We start from the raw sequence: 18098 nt of genomic DNA, 5'->3' as shown, positions 1-18098 counted from the left end.
CAATAAATATTTATATAATCTTCTATGCATAAAATTTAAGACTATTGATCTTAACAGAGAAACAAAGTACTATCACTTTGTCGCGTTATTCGTGGTTTCTTCCCTTTTTAATAACAATTCATCCACAAAGGAGTGTGTCGAGGGTTTTAGCATCATCCTTTGTGGATACGGGAAAGGTGTTTTTTCTGCATTCTTCTTTGTTTCGTACCAAACATCTTCCTCGATGAATTAAACATTCATACGGAGCAGAAATTTTGGCGTTCAAACGGAATCCCTTATCATTATTCGAAGAGAATATTGATCTCTTCGTCCGTATCGAATTGGAAACAGTGGTCGCGACATGATTCTGATTCTTCTTTGTAAAAATGTTGTGCCAGGTGATGTATTCGTAGATAAGAGTCAAGGATAGATTTTTATGTAAATTTGTTTGATATTCTTCTTTTCTTCTCGGTTATTTTTACCCCATTTTCTATTATTTCTATCATCGAGAGGGTTGAACGATTAAATTTAAATTGACGTTACGTGAAAAAAGATATCATTTATTATTTTCTGTTTAAATATTATTAGTATCGATACGAATTAATATTATTGGCTAGATGGAAATTTTAAATCAGTTAGAAAAGATGATGATAAGAAATTTAATTTTTATTTTATTGCCCTTAAATTATAAAGAAAAATTGCCTGACCAGTTTAATATTTTAAACTGCTATAACAATGTAATAACAATATATATATTTCTAGGAAGTTTAATAATAATAAATCGTTTCATTCGAATATAAAACGAGAGAAATAGAACTTTTCGAATTTTGAAAATCGATCGAGTCTTCTGGTAAAAAAAAAAAAAATATATAATGAGTTTGTGCTGAAGAGAGATTACCGCGTTTTCAGCCCGTAAATCCTGATATTCCAGCCAAATGTAACGTTTTTCATCTTTTCACCCCCTCTTTTTTTTTTCGTCCCAACGAAATCGATTGGCCCTCGTGTTGTGCTCTCTCCGCTCCCATTACGAAGTTTACAGTCGTAACATAGAATAATAGGTATATCAGTGGCCAAAAAATCATCCCTAACGCGATTTCAATTCGAATTTATCCCGGGGAGAGCTGGAAATTTGGACCGACTTTACTCGAATTAAGGAATTTGGGTTAGGAGGACGAACGAATTCATGTTAGGGGATGTTTATAGCTTGTTGCTCGAATATTCAGTGACGATTGAAAGCATGATTAGTTAGTTTATGGTTTATATTATAAAACGAAAGAAAAGATTTTTGTATTTTATTTGGTAAATAATTAAATTGAAAGGAATAATTGGATGTAATATAAGGATCACAATCTGTAGAGCATTTAATATAATTATGATGATATTTCATTTCATAAATGTACAACTTTGTTATAATTATAATTTCAATTTTTTAAATTCGAAAAATCACGTTTAACAGTTGAAAAGAAAAGATAAAATTTATAAATTTATTATAAGTGTTTTGCATACGTTGATTTATAAATAGATTACGGAAAAAAAAATCTGAAAATCTGAAGAGTTGAATATCGTATACTGGATTGATGATTTGTTATCTGCGAGATCGATTGATCCTCGAAGTGTCCAAAATTCGTGAAAAATGGCCGTTTGAGTTTTTTTTTTTTTTCGTATGGCGAAACATTATGCCTTTTTTCTCGCAAGAATAGCTTTAGCCACGATTTATATTCGTGTTCTTTTGTGTTAATCTTACTTTTTTCCGAAAATGGTATTGTTCACGGTAATGTAATTTTCCCTTTTTTTTTCTTCTCTTGTTTGAATAAAGTCTTTTTGAAATATGGGGAGGAAAAAAAAAAAAAAAGAAATGTGAAAAATTTAGATGCAAATGAATTTTGTTAGAATTTGCGAGGGCAGCTGTGAAGTGCCGTGTCCTACTATATACGGGTTAATACTACTTAAATTCTTTCCCTTGCCTACTATATACGCTGCTCATTAATTTAATTAATCTTATTTTGTTAATAAGAGATATTAGTCTTACCTTATTTTAACCTACTTTTTTACAAGTTTTTTTTTCCTTTTGTAGAATTATATAAGCTAGATATATAAAAAGAAAAGAGAAGAATATTATTTTCTATTCCTTGCAGCTACTTTAGCTATATTTAGCTTTCGCAGGATTGGATAGTTTTTATTAAAGCAGAAATAAAAGTAAAAGAATTACATATCAAACAGAATAAAAAATAAATCTAATAGATTTTTTAATTTTATATATAAAATAGATTTCATCTCAAAATATATACTTAAATTTATTCAAAAGAAAAAAAAGAGAATTTTGGAAACAGAAATTCTGTTTAAAAATATTTTTATATTTTTATAACAAATAACAAATTTTATTAAGATTTCATTCAGATAATTTTCAAATATATTCAAGATGAAACAGTACATAAATAAAATAAAATAGTAAATAAAATATATGATAATTCTTTTCGATAATCCTTTTTTCGATTACATTTTAATGAACATTTATTATTCATTATTTTCCAAAATGGACATCGAGCGAAAATTCTGCAATACATCATTAAACGTCCTATCGACGATAAATAAATTAAAAAACACGAACACGTCGATTTAAAACTTTCAACATGAAAAAAAAAAAAAAAGGAAAACAGAAGTTAATAAAACCACTCTTCAAACTTTGACTTTCAATCCATCCCTCCTATTGTCACTTTGACGATAGATTTCGAAGAAAATTCGTTCCATAGAATAGAATATCGAAGTGTCAAAAATTCTGCTGTCGATCTATCGGCTACCTTTCCTCTCCCCCATCTCTCGTCGTCAATTTAGAGGTTCACAGGGCCGAGAATCGGTGACCGTTGAATATTAAAATATCGACTCGTTGCGTCAGAGTGGATAGGGATCCGGTTCTCGACCCGTGGCCATCAGTCCGTCAAACCGAAACTATTACGGCCGGATATCTTTTCAAGCGTCGATCCGGAAATGGACGTATCGATCGTCCCAAGTCGATTCCACCGCCCGGCTCGCGTTATTAAATACTTGCCTTCCACTCGATTTCGTTAAGGTGGGACCCCGAAGAGAGTGGACAAACGTGGTGCAACACGGGTTACACACGCGCAAGTCTTTGGGATTGGGTTTTGAAAGTTTCGAAGGGGACTAAGAATATCCTCGTTTCTAATTTTTGGGAAAATATTTTTCCTTTATTTATTAAATTGTGTTAAATGTTGATGAAAAAGTAGTAAAGGTCATCATCATACGACACGTATATAGATATTAAATTAATTATTATTATTATATTTATTATTATGTTTTTTTGTAAATAATTATGTGAAGGAAAAAATGTTAGGAATGGTAGGTTAGGTGAAATAATGTTTATAGATATTTATAAATATGATGGATATTAATATTTAGATTAAAATGTGATACGTTGGTTTCATTTATTGCTTTAATAATTGGGGATATTAAATGTACAATCTAGAATGTTGGATATTTCAGATTATAGTGGAAATTAAAATAATTTGATATTTAAAGATAATTAGAAGTGCATACATACATGTGGATAAGTGTATAGGTACGTAGTAAAGTATAATTAAAGATTATAGAGATTAGATAAGAAGGAAAACATGATTGTATAATAAAGTTGTAGAATTGTAAATAATATAATTACAGTATCGTTATTAAAAAAAATTGTAATTAGGTATTTATAAAAATATCTTATAATTTAAATAATAAAAATAAATTTTAATATGTATGCATAATTACGCTTTACAAAGTTTATTTTTTAAAATCAGGATTATTATTTTAATTATCAATAATTATGAATTAATATTGTCTTTAAATGTTTCATTAAAGAGTTTTATATTTGAGTTCGAATGTGGCTTAAAACATTTGGCCAATGATAGATGCTTTCTAAGTCAAGTGTCACTTGTTAAGATTTTTTAAAGGATGGGTGACCGTATGACGTTTTTTCCAAGGGATATTTCAATTCATTTCCTCTTCAATTATTAGAATTAATTAGAATTAATTAGAAATAATTAGAATTTTCAAAAATTGAAAATTATTTTCAATTGAAAACTAATTGATTAATTAGACGTATTTTTCAAAATTATTCTTGGAAAAATATTTATACCAGCTATTTTTAGTCATATTCTTCCAATTTCAACTACTTCGTCGGATGGACAGTGTCCATCGAGAATCAGTGGTGAGAAAATAATCTACTTACCTTCTGCAAACTGTGTCTTCCCTCTGAGAGAGGTAATATCGCTCTAAAGTTCAGTAAACCGTAATGAAATTGGGGGCATAGAAAAATTTCTACGTTTGAGGAAGCAATTCTACCATGTAGTAGAGGATTCTATATAGGGGGAGTATTTCATATAGGGAGTAGCGACAGAAACTACTCAATCTTTGTAGAAGAGAAGAAAACAGTATAAAATTACAACGAAAAATTTGCAACAATGAAATTAGGAATACGTTATAGGAATGTATATCCAAAACTTATTTCGCACAACAATAATAAGTAGTATCATTGTCCCAAGAAAGAAAAAAAATATTAAAAATATATCATACTTTATAATACGTTTCCATCTCCTTCTGCATTCGAAACTAGTAAACGCATTTCAGAATTTCTCTTCGTTTCTTTATCTGAAATAGAACTTCCACAGATTGGCTTCTATAAATGAAAAGCTCTCGCTTCGAAATCGAGCTTCTCTCCTCCTCCCTCTAATCCGAAAAACTAGACCGATATTCTTTCGATTCCATTTTACCAGTTATCGCGGCAGATGGCCGGGTGGACGGTTTTTGATTTTTCAAAACGGATTAGAGAACGATGCATCGGATTAACATAGTTCGCACGGTGCCGCGATGAAAATCTCCTTTTGTTCCCTATGTTTTTTTTTTATTTTCTTCGTTCTGGCCGCCGCGCGCGATCACTCGTCCGATTAATTTAATTTCCTCGCCGTGAGAAGCACCACCGAGGTGTCAGAAATCATATTTTCCTGCCTCTCTCTCTCTCTCTCTCTCTCTGCTTCTCTTTTTCGATGTTCTTTTTTTTTTCTTTCTTTCTCTCTTTCTTTCTTTCAACCCCTTCGCGCCTCGTTTCGTTTCGACTGGAAACGCATTCGATGGCCCATTGTATTCCAGAGAGGGACTCGTTCTCTCTATTTTTTTTTTGTTTTGTTTTGTTGTTGCTGTTTTCTATGTTTCTTTGTTCCCTTCGGTGGAGGCTGTTCGATTTTCACGCCCGGGAGTACATGACGAATTTTCGAGTTACGTGAACAGACAAGGGCTGTCCTCGTGACGAGGAGGTCCGAGACGTGTTCGAGAGAAATTGTTCGGAACCGATTTGGTTGTTAGGGGAGGGAGGGTCTTGTTTCCGTTCGAGAAGCGTCTTAAGATGTTGTCGAAGAAGTATTTTTCTTTTTTTTTTGATATTTAAAATATATATTTTTCACGATTAAAAGATATAGCAATAATAAAAGAATGTATACATTATTTTTGTGTAACTATTTTATTGATATATTTAATTATTGCAATTAGTAGAAGATGAAGCCACATTCCTCCTCTTCTTAAAAATATTTTCTGCAGATCTTTTCCTTTTGCAATTTCTTCTTCGCCAATCTTACAAATTATTATTAAATATTATATATTAAATATCATGATATAAATAGTTTCATTGAGTTTCATTAAATTTACACGCCTCGACGAAAATCTATCGATCTATCAATTTCTAGAAACATTATCGAAATCAATTTTCGATTCCGTTGCAAAAAAAAAAGAAGATAATAAAAAAGAAGATAACTTTCTTTCATATTCAATTTACGCATAAAACGAACTAATCTAATCCCCAAGATTAAATCTCCCAATTGATCCAATCTCTGTCTCTGTCGAGTTGATGGAAAATCCAATGCTTGTACACCGGGGATGATGATCCCCCCCCATAGCCGGGGGTCGATCAGGATTGGCCAATCGAAGGATTTTAGGCTAAGTATCGTGCTCTTCAGTCTCCGCGTTGTTGTCTCTTACCCTCGACATGGCTGCTTGTCGAGCCGGCCGACCGTTAATTATTGACACGATTATATTCTCCCTTGCATAGGGAGAGGGTGGAGATGTTGTAGGCGTGTGCGTTGCCCGCCAAGCGGAAAACGAAAGCGGAGAACGACGAAGAAAGCTGTTGTTGGATATTAGGGCGGATGCTTGGCTCGCTTGTCAATAAGGGTGGCGAGCCTTGAGGCGCAGATAATTAGTCAAAGTCGTTATTGGTCGGTGGTTAAACTCAATCGATTCGGTTGAGGATTTTTGAGATGTTGAATTTTAGAGAAATAGATTTTTTTTATTTTTTATTTATGTATATATCGTAACTAAATATTTTTTTTTTCTTACAAGTATTCTTTTAAAGATAGTATGAACTTTGAAGAGATCTTTGAAGGAAATAAATAGAATTTTATTAACGAAATTTTTAAATAATAATTAACTTGCTTATTTTTAATTGAATATATAGTTATAGGAGTTGATTTCATAATTTTTTGATTGAAGAGATTGAATTGGCAAGTTGAAGTTTCTCCCATGTTTAAATTTTTTTTTTTTTCTTTAAAAATTCATTCTTGTATTAAAAATTTTTCCCATTGTTAGAGCTTACGAGGGAGGATGGAGGAAAATGTCTGACATTTTTCACAGAGGACGGCCTCACAAACGGTTTCTTTAAATATTTTCCCGTACTCCAAGACACCCCGTGTATACTTTTGTTCTCTGGATGAAGAACTCGAAGAATCAAGTCGTTCTTTCCTTGTTTACGCCCTCGTTGCCCAAAAGCAATGTTTTGAAATATAAGGGGCGGTTTCGTTGACTGTCATCCTTTGTCCTACATCGAGCTACGGCGCCCCAGGCTTTCCTAATTCTTAACGCTGTTTCTTCAACTGAATACTACCGATTTTATTACCATCATCGTTATAGATAAATATTAATTTGGTAAAAAAAATTATTAGTTAACGGGGGAAGATAAAAATAAAAGGATAATCTTGAGATGCGTTTTCTCTTTTTCTCTTTTTTTTTTTCTTTTACATTTTAATAACAGTGTTTCATAATACAAATTACTTTTGATTTACATTATCTGTCAAACTCTATCTAAGAATTTTGTCCATCTCCTTCAATTCAAATTTTTCTTTCTTTTGTATCTTAGGAAAAATTGAATTTTCATTTCTTAAATCTCTCTCTTTCCTTAAAATGTGTTTTCACATCTTCAATAAAAAAATAATTCTATACAATCTAATGAAATTTAACAATCAATGATGAAATGGAAAATTATAGATTCAAGATTGAAAAATGATTGATCAAAATTTGTTCCCGTTTTGCAGTTGCTGGAGGAGCAGAAAAAGTTCGACGACGAACTGCGGCGACAATTGAAATTGCAAGAGCAGGTGCATGCAGATCATCTTCAGGAAACGATCACGTTGAAGGAAGAAGAAGCGGAGAGGAATCTTCAACGTGCACTCAACGAGCAATCCGAGCAGGATAGTATAAAACACAAGGAACAACTCGCAGTTGTCATTGGAAGGCTACGTGGCGTTGAAGCTGCTTTTAAGGGTGAGTACTTTTTTTTTTTTTTGCATGTTTTTAGCTCGATGGAAAAATAATGTAATGTATTCGTTATTCTTGTGCAAAAATTATTTTTGGTAAAGAAAAGTATTTCAGAGTAGAATTGAATATTGAAAGAGTATAAATATTGAATAGAATATGTTTTGAAAATATAATTACTTTAATTGTAGTTATATAGGGAAAGAGTTTGAGAGTTTATTTTTCTTTGATTTTCTGTTTTGTAAAATATTAGAACGGATAGGGATAATAATATTGTTGGAATTGTTTTAATATCTTGTAATAGAAAAATTAGATGAGTTTTATAACCATTTTATAGTTTCAATTCAACAAGTCTAGCTTTAAGTCTTTTCAAGTTTTAAAAAGTGATCTGCAACATAAATTTCACAGAAATTTTTTATAAAATCTTTTTTATATTAAATTATTTAAATATTGAAAAGTATTTCATAAAATTGCTTAATTTATATAGCATTAGTGTTCTAAAATTAAATTTTAGAAAAACCTTTGGTGATTCTATTTTGATTTTTATATATGTAGATTGAAATTATAGGTTTATGAAAATCTTAAATAGGTATAAAAAGTATAATTTAAAAGATTAAAATTGTTTTTTCAATAAATAATTTATTGTGGATTCATTTTAGAAAAAGAATAATGATAAAAATTTGCCAATATAGGATATTGATATAAGATGTTTAATTTTTAAATGACAAAGAACGAAAAAATGATATTCTAATCTATGAAAATTACATTTTTCATAAAGGAGAATATTAGAATTTTAAATGAGTTAGTTTTTATTTTATAAAGAAACAATTTTCAAACCAAATTCTTCTTTTAACAAGCTTCTTATAAGAAGTTTTCAACTTTCTTTTAAATTTATCATCAAGTGATCTTTTAATTTAAAAATTCATGAGAATCAGTGTAAAGTTTCAATATATATTCCTAAAGTACATATTCAAAAATTCAATTATTTAATAATGAAAAAGATTATCTTTTCATCAAATAAGGATATATTTGTTAGAATTTACAAAAATTGGCAAAAATTGTTCAAATTTGAATAGTAAAAGACTAAAAAAAACATACAAAATTATCAAATTTTCAAAATTCTTAAAATATCATATCCATATGTATAAAATGTAAAGCTCATAAAACCCACAAAATTAAAAAGATTCAGAAAGCTTACAGCAATCTTAAAACTCGAAAGTGATGAAAATCCTTCTTTATTTTTCTCTCTTTCTTTGAAATTAAGTAATGAAAGGATTTACAAGATTCTAAAAAGATTTAAAGATCAATAATTATAGAATTATAAAAATATACTTAGATGCATGATATAAAAAAATAGCACACTTTTGTTACATCATATAAATTTATACACATCTAAATTCCCAATGTAAAAATTACACAATCATCTTAACCTCTTAGACAAATCTAGAAAGAAAGAGAATCAATTAATTAAAATATAATAATATTATTTCAATGATACTTATATAATTCCATGAAACGTTCCATGAAAGATTCAGTAAAAGTTGCAACATATTTCAAAGTTGCATGCATAATCCAGCTTTTAATTTCCTTTGCTCGTTCATTTAGTTTGGCCTGTGGGCAACTGAAAAACCAAACGTAAGTTTCTGGCAACGTCTTTGTCGCGTTCTATTATCTGGTTGCTTAATTACACGGGCAAAAAGGCAGATCTTAAGTATTGTCTCCTCCCAGAGACGTCTGATCCCACGTTGACCCTTTCTCCTTTGTCTTCCCCGCGCAACGTGATATTTTAATTATTTGGGATGGATGCAATAAATAAAACTTTTTCACTGAATCTGAAATAATTCGTATAATCTATTTTTTTTAAATTGTATTTAATTATTTAATTGTTCAAACATTATGAAGTATTGTATTTTGGATATTTGCACGATATGAGATGATGCAACATGGTGAATGAAATAAAAATTGATTATTCGTTGGTAAAGCGAGGAATAATTTTTTTTTAATTAAATGAATTCAACATGTGATTATAATTCGATCCTTTGGGACTTGACAGTTTGCGTAGAATGAAGAAATTACTCGGGAGAGTTGTTCGTCGTTGAATTTCCCTTGAAACTTTTGAATTAAAAAGATTGAGCGAATTACGGGTCCTTTTTATTGAATAACGATATTAATATCATTTCTTTTTTTTATTTCTTGAAGAGTATAATTTTTAATAGAGATTTTAAATAATAAGAGACATTTTAAATAATCAATTATACTTTTGATATAAGTTTTTTTATTTATTTATTATTCATCAGTCTTTTCTTTTTTATAGAATATTCGAAATTCTTTGTTTTATCAGATAATTAAATTTTATTAAAATATTCTTCCATACAATCTCAACTATAACAAGAAATTTCAAACAATTTTTCTATTTATCCTGATCTCACCCTCATTCCAAATTACCAAATCAATCATTCTCACAAGAGAATAGAAATGGACACGTATTTGGTATATGGAAACAGAGCAAAGTAAATCTAAACGAAGTTAAATTTCACAGAGGACACAGAGTAAAATCTTATTTTACTTATTGCCACTATAACTTTTCTGCTCGGCCAGAAAGGAACAGAGCACACGTTTCCTTTACGTGATCGAACGAGGAGGAGAAATACCGCCCCCCATTAATATTCCGTGGTATCGTGGAAAACGATATAATAATATTTTTTCGTACCTACTTTAAACGTTTCCATCGTTTAAAATCTGTGCCCGTGGAATTCCACGGCGGAGCAACGTGATTTTAATAGCTTCTGATCGCTGGAAGGAGGGATTGGTGGTTGAGGTTCGTTGAAATTAATAAAGGATGTGTTTGAGCCACGTATCTTTTGTCTTTCCTTTCTTATTTGGAGGAGAGATCAAAGTTGGTGGATATTGAGGAAGAGTTGAGATTTTTTTTCCATTACATTATATGAAAATAACCTCTGAAGAATGAAATTATTGATCTCTTTCTTTATATAAGAAATGAATTGTGATTTTTTTTTTATCAATCGAAATTAATATAAAATTTATTTATTAATTTTTAAGAAATAGTTTATTCAAGGAATGCGAATTTAAATTTTCTTTGTTATAACTTTTACTTTTGTAAAAATGTTTCATCTCGAAAAACCATTTAAAATCTTGCGAATTATTGAATGGAATTTAAATGCACGGATTAATTCACGAGTCACGTTTAATACACTTCCGGGGTGGCGTGTCTTCGAAGATTAATGTTCGATTAACGAATATAACTTTCGTGGGATATCCGCGGCATTCTTCCCCTCAACTCGGAGACCTCTTCTGTTTATCTTCGAACATTCTGTCGTCGTTTTAATGTATATCGAAGACGCATAGTCTCGAGAGGGTGAATTTCAAGTGGATGGAAATTTTAATATTGAATCCCGAGGAATTGTTGACGGAATATTTTTAATTTTTTAATTTAGCGGATAACGATATCGGGTAAAATAAAATTGTGAATATTTTTGGGCAACGAATATTGAAATATATTTTTAATTTTTTAACAACATAAATAATGATGAAAATTAATTTTTATATTTGTTTTCATAAAATTCTTCATGTTTTACTATCATTATATAAAAAAAAAAAGTAGTAATTCTTTATTATACATTTAATTTAAAATATTGAAAAAAAATTTTCATAATAAATTTTTGTGATATATTCTGATAAAAGGATATTTCACAAATAGTACAAAAAGTAGGGAAAAAGGAAACACTATTAAAGAGAAGAAATCTGCATAATCAGGTAGAATAGAATTTTTCTTTAAGACTTTCAATTTTCATCTTTTCTTAAATCTCTTTATCCTTTTATTGTGTAAATGAATGTTACACACACACATATTTTTTCGTGTTCTTATAATAACTTGGCAAATAAATTTTTCAGAAATTGTTAGATTGTTTTCTTTTTAAGGCCTCTTAAAAAGAATGTATGAATGGTTATGAAATGATTTCTCGTATGAAATCATTGCCATAAAAATTTGCCACCTTTTTACGAACAGTGGAGATGATACTTTTTCTCCTTCGTTGAAATCCCTTCATACTTACGTATTTATTGCGAAAGAATATTGCCGTTTTATCGAGAATTACTTCTCGAACAGATATGATGTAGCTTTCTAAAAAGAAAAGTGGATCTCTTTTTGCGTGAAAAATCTTTGAAGAGTTAGAACAAGGAAGATGAGAACTCTTTTTATTTTATTTCTTGATCTAGAAATAAAAAAAGTTACAATACTTTAAATATTAAGCTAAATTACGAATCTTTTCTATTTTCTTTTTTTTTGAATTAAGATTAAATTGAACAAAATCCAATAATTTCTGAGAGAGAAACTGCATTAAAAAGTGTTGTAAAATGCTTTTTTTTCATATTTCTGCGTTCTTTTTTTTTTCTTTCTTTTTCTAATAATAAAGAAGAGATAAAATGCTCGACAATGATGAAATGCAAAACTATGTAGACAAGAAGTTTATTTATTTAAGGGCTTTCTTCTTTCTGGAAGAAGAATAAAATGTCGATTTTATGAAGTTGAAAACGATGGAATAAAATTTTAGAATCTGGGTCTTTGAGTTCTACATTTATGTGAAAATCATCCAATATCGTAAGATATCTTAGAATGACCTTGAGACTCAAATTTTTACCGAGGAAAATTTACAATATTTTCTGAATAGGCCACGTTTTGCCTTCGAATATCTCGTTGGATATTCAAGAAAAACTCGTTTCAATTTTTTTTTTTTTCTTTTGCAACAAAACTCTTTTTAATTTTTACGAAAATCCTATGGAATAATAATTGGACTTGTCACAATGCATTTCATATCGTACACTTTTTTTTTTTTTTAATGGATAGAAAAGGCTTACGAAACAAAGAAAGAAAGAGAGAAAGAGAGAGAAAAAAGATACTACACAACTGCCCTCTCGAGACTCATTAACGAAATTAATCATGGATTGCGTGGCGGGGAATTTAAATTTAAAAATGGCCTCCGATGCACGAGAAAAATGTAATAAAATGTAACAGAAATAACAGTCGATGAAAATTATGATTAAATATCGTATTAAAAATTCGTATTAAAATCTATAGCATACGAAATTCAAAATGGCGTCGATACTTGGACAAAAACGTGTAAAGAAAATTTGAATATTTTCTTTTTCCATTCTCCCAAAAATCCCTATAAAAATCCCTAGATAATCCATACAATGCATAAACGGAAAAAAAGTTAATTCAAACGTGGCTCAAGCTTTCTGTCAATTCAATGTCATCGTTTCAAAGACACGAAAAAAAAAAAAAGAAAGAAAAAAAGAAAGAAAAAAGGAAAAAAGAAAAAAAGAACGACCATATTCAAATGGTAGAACGAAGTTTCCAAATGAGCCGCTGTACCGAGCATGCAGAACGACAAAAACAACGGCAATAAATCCGCGGTGCCGGTATAATGGCGGTGTTTCCGGGCTAGTTTCGGCACATAGCGAGCGCTTGATAGTTCCCTGGGCAGTTGGAGGATGATGAAGAGATGGAGACAGGTCGAGGAAGAGGAGTAGTGCGGTTTTACAAGCTCGTCGACCATGCTAACGTATGCATCATGTGGCGCAATTATAACTTGTTCCTTTTCTCTCATCTGGGGATTGGCAATGTTTAAATATCTCTTGAAATTGTATCGAATTTTTCCAGCCATTTTGAGGTTCGGTTAGATCATATCTTGTTTGTTGTATTCTTCCAAAAGAATTTCAATCATTCAATATTGAAATTTAATTTTTCTTAATTAATTGTATTCATGGGATTAAAATTATTATTTCCAAAGGATGTAAAAGCTGTGAAATTTTGACGAAGAATTTTGACAGAGTCATTAAACGATTCTTTTAAAGAAGAACACAATTATTTCAAGATTCATTTTTATTTTTATGATGTGATAAATAATTTTTCCTTACAAAATTTAAATAATTTCGAAAAATTAAAAAACTTTTGATCCAATAAAATCAAAGATAGTAGATTTCTCAAGGGATGTAGAATGGTTGTGATATCTCACTCTATTTTGAACAACTTGTACTTCTTATCGTGTCGACGCAACATGCAAACACGGCGTGAACAGGCCAATGAGAATTCTTTTGAATTTTGAATATGGATTCGCGGTGAACACAGGTGCGGTATGCAGATGTGCATTGCGGTGCTCGTTCGTTTCTATTTTCAACGAGTATGACCCACGTTCTCCTCCTAGCTTTCCTTTGAAATTTAACCTTTCCACGGTTCGATGCATGTTACCAACCTATTCTTCGATGAATATTTCATTGATCCTTGTGATCATCGAAGTAAACCTCTCTGTTCTTTATTATCGGTACGCACGCGTTTAATACAAGAGAAAACTTTAAACTGCATCCTCTATGCAGTAATCGTAGATATATATGATACGTGCATTTATTTTTTATATGATTTCTTTTCCCTCGAACGAGAAATAAGATTTTTTGAAGGTATTTGAAAATAATCGATCTATTTTGAATATAATGAAAACGAAAAAAAAGAAAAGTGTTAAAAAGAAATTCTTGTCATTTTAATCGATCCATTGAATTGTTTTGAATTCCAATCTCTTTAAATTTCGAAAAATAAAAAAAATAAGAAGAAATACGATTTCTTAAAGGAACGATACAATTTTTATGGCGCACCATTCGTTCTCCTTTTAACCCAAAAGAGGTTATCTCGAGTCATATATCTTCGTGCTTGAACGAATCGTCCATTTTGCGGTGACAGATTATCTTTACCATCCCGGAATAAAGAAGGCTCGATTGGTTTTCGCCTCCCATCCCGATTAATCTTTAGCCTCTGTGAATCTTGCTCTCTTCGAATCATCCCTTTCCCTTTTTTGGTATAGCAACTTTGAATTGAAAAAAAAAAAGAAGAGGGAAGGTTAAACGTTTTCCAATGAAAGCAAAGAGGAAATCGAAGATTCTTGTCTTGCAAATGAAAGGAGAATGTTTTTTGCGAAACAATAGTAAAACAATAGTAAATCATTTCTCTCTTCTAAGTACAGTGAAAATTTAATTCTCTTTTTATGGTAATTGCACGTAGACTTTATTTTATTTGCATATATATTTTTCTTCATGTATAATGTAATTTATAATTAATATATATTTAATTATAATTAATTTTAATTATAATGTAATTTTTTAAATCATATGATTTTCACTTGTAGCTTGTATATTCTTTTTTTTTTTTTTTTTAATTTGCATTGAATTTTGTAAAATTTCGTTTCACCTTTCGATAACTTTATGGAATCTTCGTTCGATTTTTTATCCATCCACAAAAAAATTTATATCTCCAAATCCTCCACTTGCACGTAACGTACTTATACACGTACTTTACCCGTCGAACATTTCGACACTTTTCCTCCTTTTTCATCGTTGATTCGCCAGGATGGCGCGTAACGATGGTGGAGGAGGATCGTGGAAACGAAGGGGAGGAATTTTTACAGCCGCCGCTTGGATAAATCCGCGCCGAGGAGGATAATGGCCCATCCGGTTGGGAACGATGGAAAATCAAAAAGCACGAGGGACGAGGCGAAATTGATTGGCCCATATCGGCGAGGAGATTGTCGTTCTGCCTTTTTGTCCGGTGCCGGGGCTGACATTTATTGCTTGCAAAAATGTTTTCGTGCCTCCCCCTCCTCTGTGTAGCTGTTGTATAATCGAAGATTGAACGATCATTCGTTCCCCTTTTCGGGTCTTTAATAACAATTCTAACAATTAATTGTCGATGTGCATTTTTTTTTTTATTTACGTTTTTTATTTTCCATCCTTGATTGATTTTATATTTATAATTCAGGAAGGAAATTCTTTCTCACTCTTCTTTGTGTTCCAATTTTTTAAAATTGAAGGGAAATTAAAAGTATGATTTAAGAGATGCTCAAAAGAAAAATTTTGGTATAATAATTCCAAGAATTAATTGTATTTCTTATTTATTTTCTATTCTTGATTGATTTAATATTTATAATTCAGTAGGAAATTCTTTCTCACTCTTCTTTGTGCTCCAATTTTTGAAAATTGAAAGGAAATTAAAAGTATGATTTAAAAAAAGTTCAAAAATTTTCATAATAATTCCAACAATTAATTGTTATGTATTTCTTATTTATTTTCCATCTTTGATTGATTTAATATTTATAATGCAGTAGAAAATTCTTTCTCACTCTTTGTATTTCAATTTTTGAAAATTGAAGGGAAATTAGAAGTATGATTTAAGAGAGATTCAAAAAATTTTCATATAATCCAACAATTAATTGTTGTGTATTTCTTATTTATTTTCCATCTTTGATTGATTTAATATTTATAATTCAGTAGAAAATTCTTTCTTACTTTTCTTTATGCTTCAATTTTTGAAAATTGAAGGGAAATTAAAAGTATGATTTAAGAGAGGCTCAAAAGAAAAATTTTCATATAATCTAACAATTAATTATTGGTGTGTATTTCTTGTTTTTCCATTCTTGATTGATTTTATATTTATAATTCAGTTTTTGAAAATTGTGGAGAAAAATTAGAAGTAGGATTTAAAAGAAATTCCAACAATTAATTGTCAATATGTATTTCTTATTTATTTTCCATCCTTGATTGATTTAAGTAATATTTATAATTCAGTAGAAAATTCTTTCTCATTCCAATTTTTTCTTTTCAATTTTTGAAAATTGAAGGGAAATTAGAAATATTAAGAGATGTTCAAAAGAGTATGTTTAATTTAAAAACATGAAAAGAAGTAATTCAGATTATTTATTTCACTTAAACGAATAATAATTTAATAATAGTAGTTCAATAAATGTTACTATAATAACGTCTTTCGCGTAAGGTATTGTCGATTTATTATTAATTTTCGCTCGAGGATATTGAGAAAAGTTATCGAGATAATATTTAAAATCAGAAATTCGGGAAACGCGAAAATTAATGATATGATTGATCGTAAAGTGATAAATTGAATTTATCATATTAATTTGTAGAAATTACGTGATACAGAATCATCGTGTATCAATCGTGTATACAATTTTTTTTTTTTTTTTTTTTTTAATTTTATTTTATCGTTTATCTCGTTCAACGTCTCTCCAGTGTTTCAGCAAAGTGCAACGAGACACGTGTTACGCGCACACGATCATGTTCGAAGCATAGTGCAGCCATACACAGATTGTACATACTAATATATAATAATTAATTTCATTCATTATATCCGTTAACAGGGCTTCCACATCCCTGATGCTTCAAACAATCTAATTGAACGTGAAAGCTATTCTATATGTACACGTGCCCTTTAGAATTCTGATTTTGGAAATTTTCAGGGTATTGAGAAATTTTGAGCAATTTTTTTTTTTTTTTTTGCCCTTCTCCGTATTGAAATATTTTATTTATATGATAATTTTGGAATTATTGTATAAATTTCGTGCACGCAAGAATTGTGTAATAATAGATACAGATAGATAGATTTATTAATTAAACGTACAAGAAACGTGAAATATCTTGAAATTTTGTGATAAAACGATATTGATATAAACTATTTTATTATTATATTTAAAATTGGAGCTGATGAAAAATGATCAATTTTAAAATAAATATCGTTCAATATTTTATAAAAAGTTTTGACAATGAAATTTGTAGAAAATAAAAAAAAAAGTTATATTAATAATTCTTTTATTTAAAGACTAACATTTTGGAAATTCATCACGAAATTTCGAGAAGACTATACCATTGATTATAAAAACATAAAAAAAAAAGTATTATCTAAAATAAAAATTTAAATCTGAAAAATAAAAATCTGAAAGATATTCTTTATTACAAATATCGAAGATAATCGTCTCGTTGTAACTTTTCTTAATTCCAAGTTTTTTTTTTTTTTAAACAGAATGTACAACTTATATTTTGCAAAATTCTACTATAAAATAAAGACAAACATCCCATGGTTAAATTTTCTTACCCTTTTTTGAAAATTTACAAGCTCGTATCGCATTTTCATAAATTTGAAAGATGGAAGAAAACATTTCATATTCATAAAAAAGTGCCCTTGGTGTACCAAGATGAGATTCTTCAAGGATTCCCTCTCCAGTATATATTATTATTTCACAACTGTTGTTGAGGAAACATGTTGAGAAAATACAAAATGGACAATTCCATTGTACAAAAAAATCGAATATTTAAAAAAGTGCTTTCTTTATCTTTTGAGTTATCTTTATCTACAAAATTATTGATTTTTCAGGAAAAAATCAAATTTTCGTTATTAATAATTCAATTCAATTGCATATAACTTCTCACACTTTTATTCATTCAACACAGATATTTATTTCTCTTTTTTATACTTTCCCTTGCAATCTTTGACTGACATTTCAATCATTTCAATTATATTTACATTAACTTCTTTTCAACAAAATAAAATTCACCAAAAGTTAATAAAATCGGACAGTTTTTATTAATAACAGATGAATGAATGAATATCGCAATTTTCAACTTTCTTCTGCCGCTGATAAATCTGAAATAATATCAAAAAAAAAAAAAAATTCGAATTCTCTGAGAGCGAGATA

General features: G+C 29.6%; 1 protein-coding gene across 7 annotated transcripts in view; it reads left to right on the top strand.

Moving 5' to 3' along the window:
- Window positions 1-18098, top strand: part of LOC408548 (MICOS complex subunit Mic60) — a 53521-nt gene that overhangs the window by 5627 nt on the left and 29796 nt on the right. For all 7 annotated transcript variants that reach the window (XM_006559978.3, XM_006559976.3, XM_006559979.3 and 4 more), the window contains one exon: window positions 7332-7560. In XM_006559978.3, the coding sequence (XP_006560041.1) occupies window positions 7332-7560 (229 nt within the window). The remainder of the gene's footprint in view (window positions 1-7331; window positions 7561-18098) is intronic.

The sequence above is a fragment of the Apis mellifera genome, linkage group LG15, assembly GCF_003254395.2.
Source record: "Apis mellifera strain DH4 linkage group LG15, Amel_HAv3.1, whole genome shotgun sequence".
In the NCBI taxonomy this organism is placed as follows: domain Eukaryota; kingdom Metazoa; phylum Arthropoda; class Insecta; order Hymenoptera; family Apidae; genus Apis; species Apis mellifera.
The sequence above is the reverse complement of the archived record's forward strand: the minus strand, read 5'-3'. Positions and strand labels throughout refer to the sequence as shown.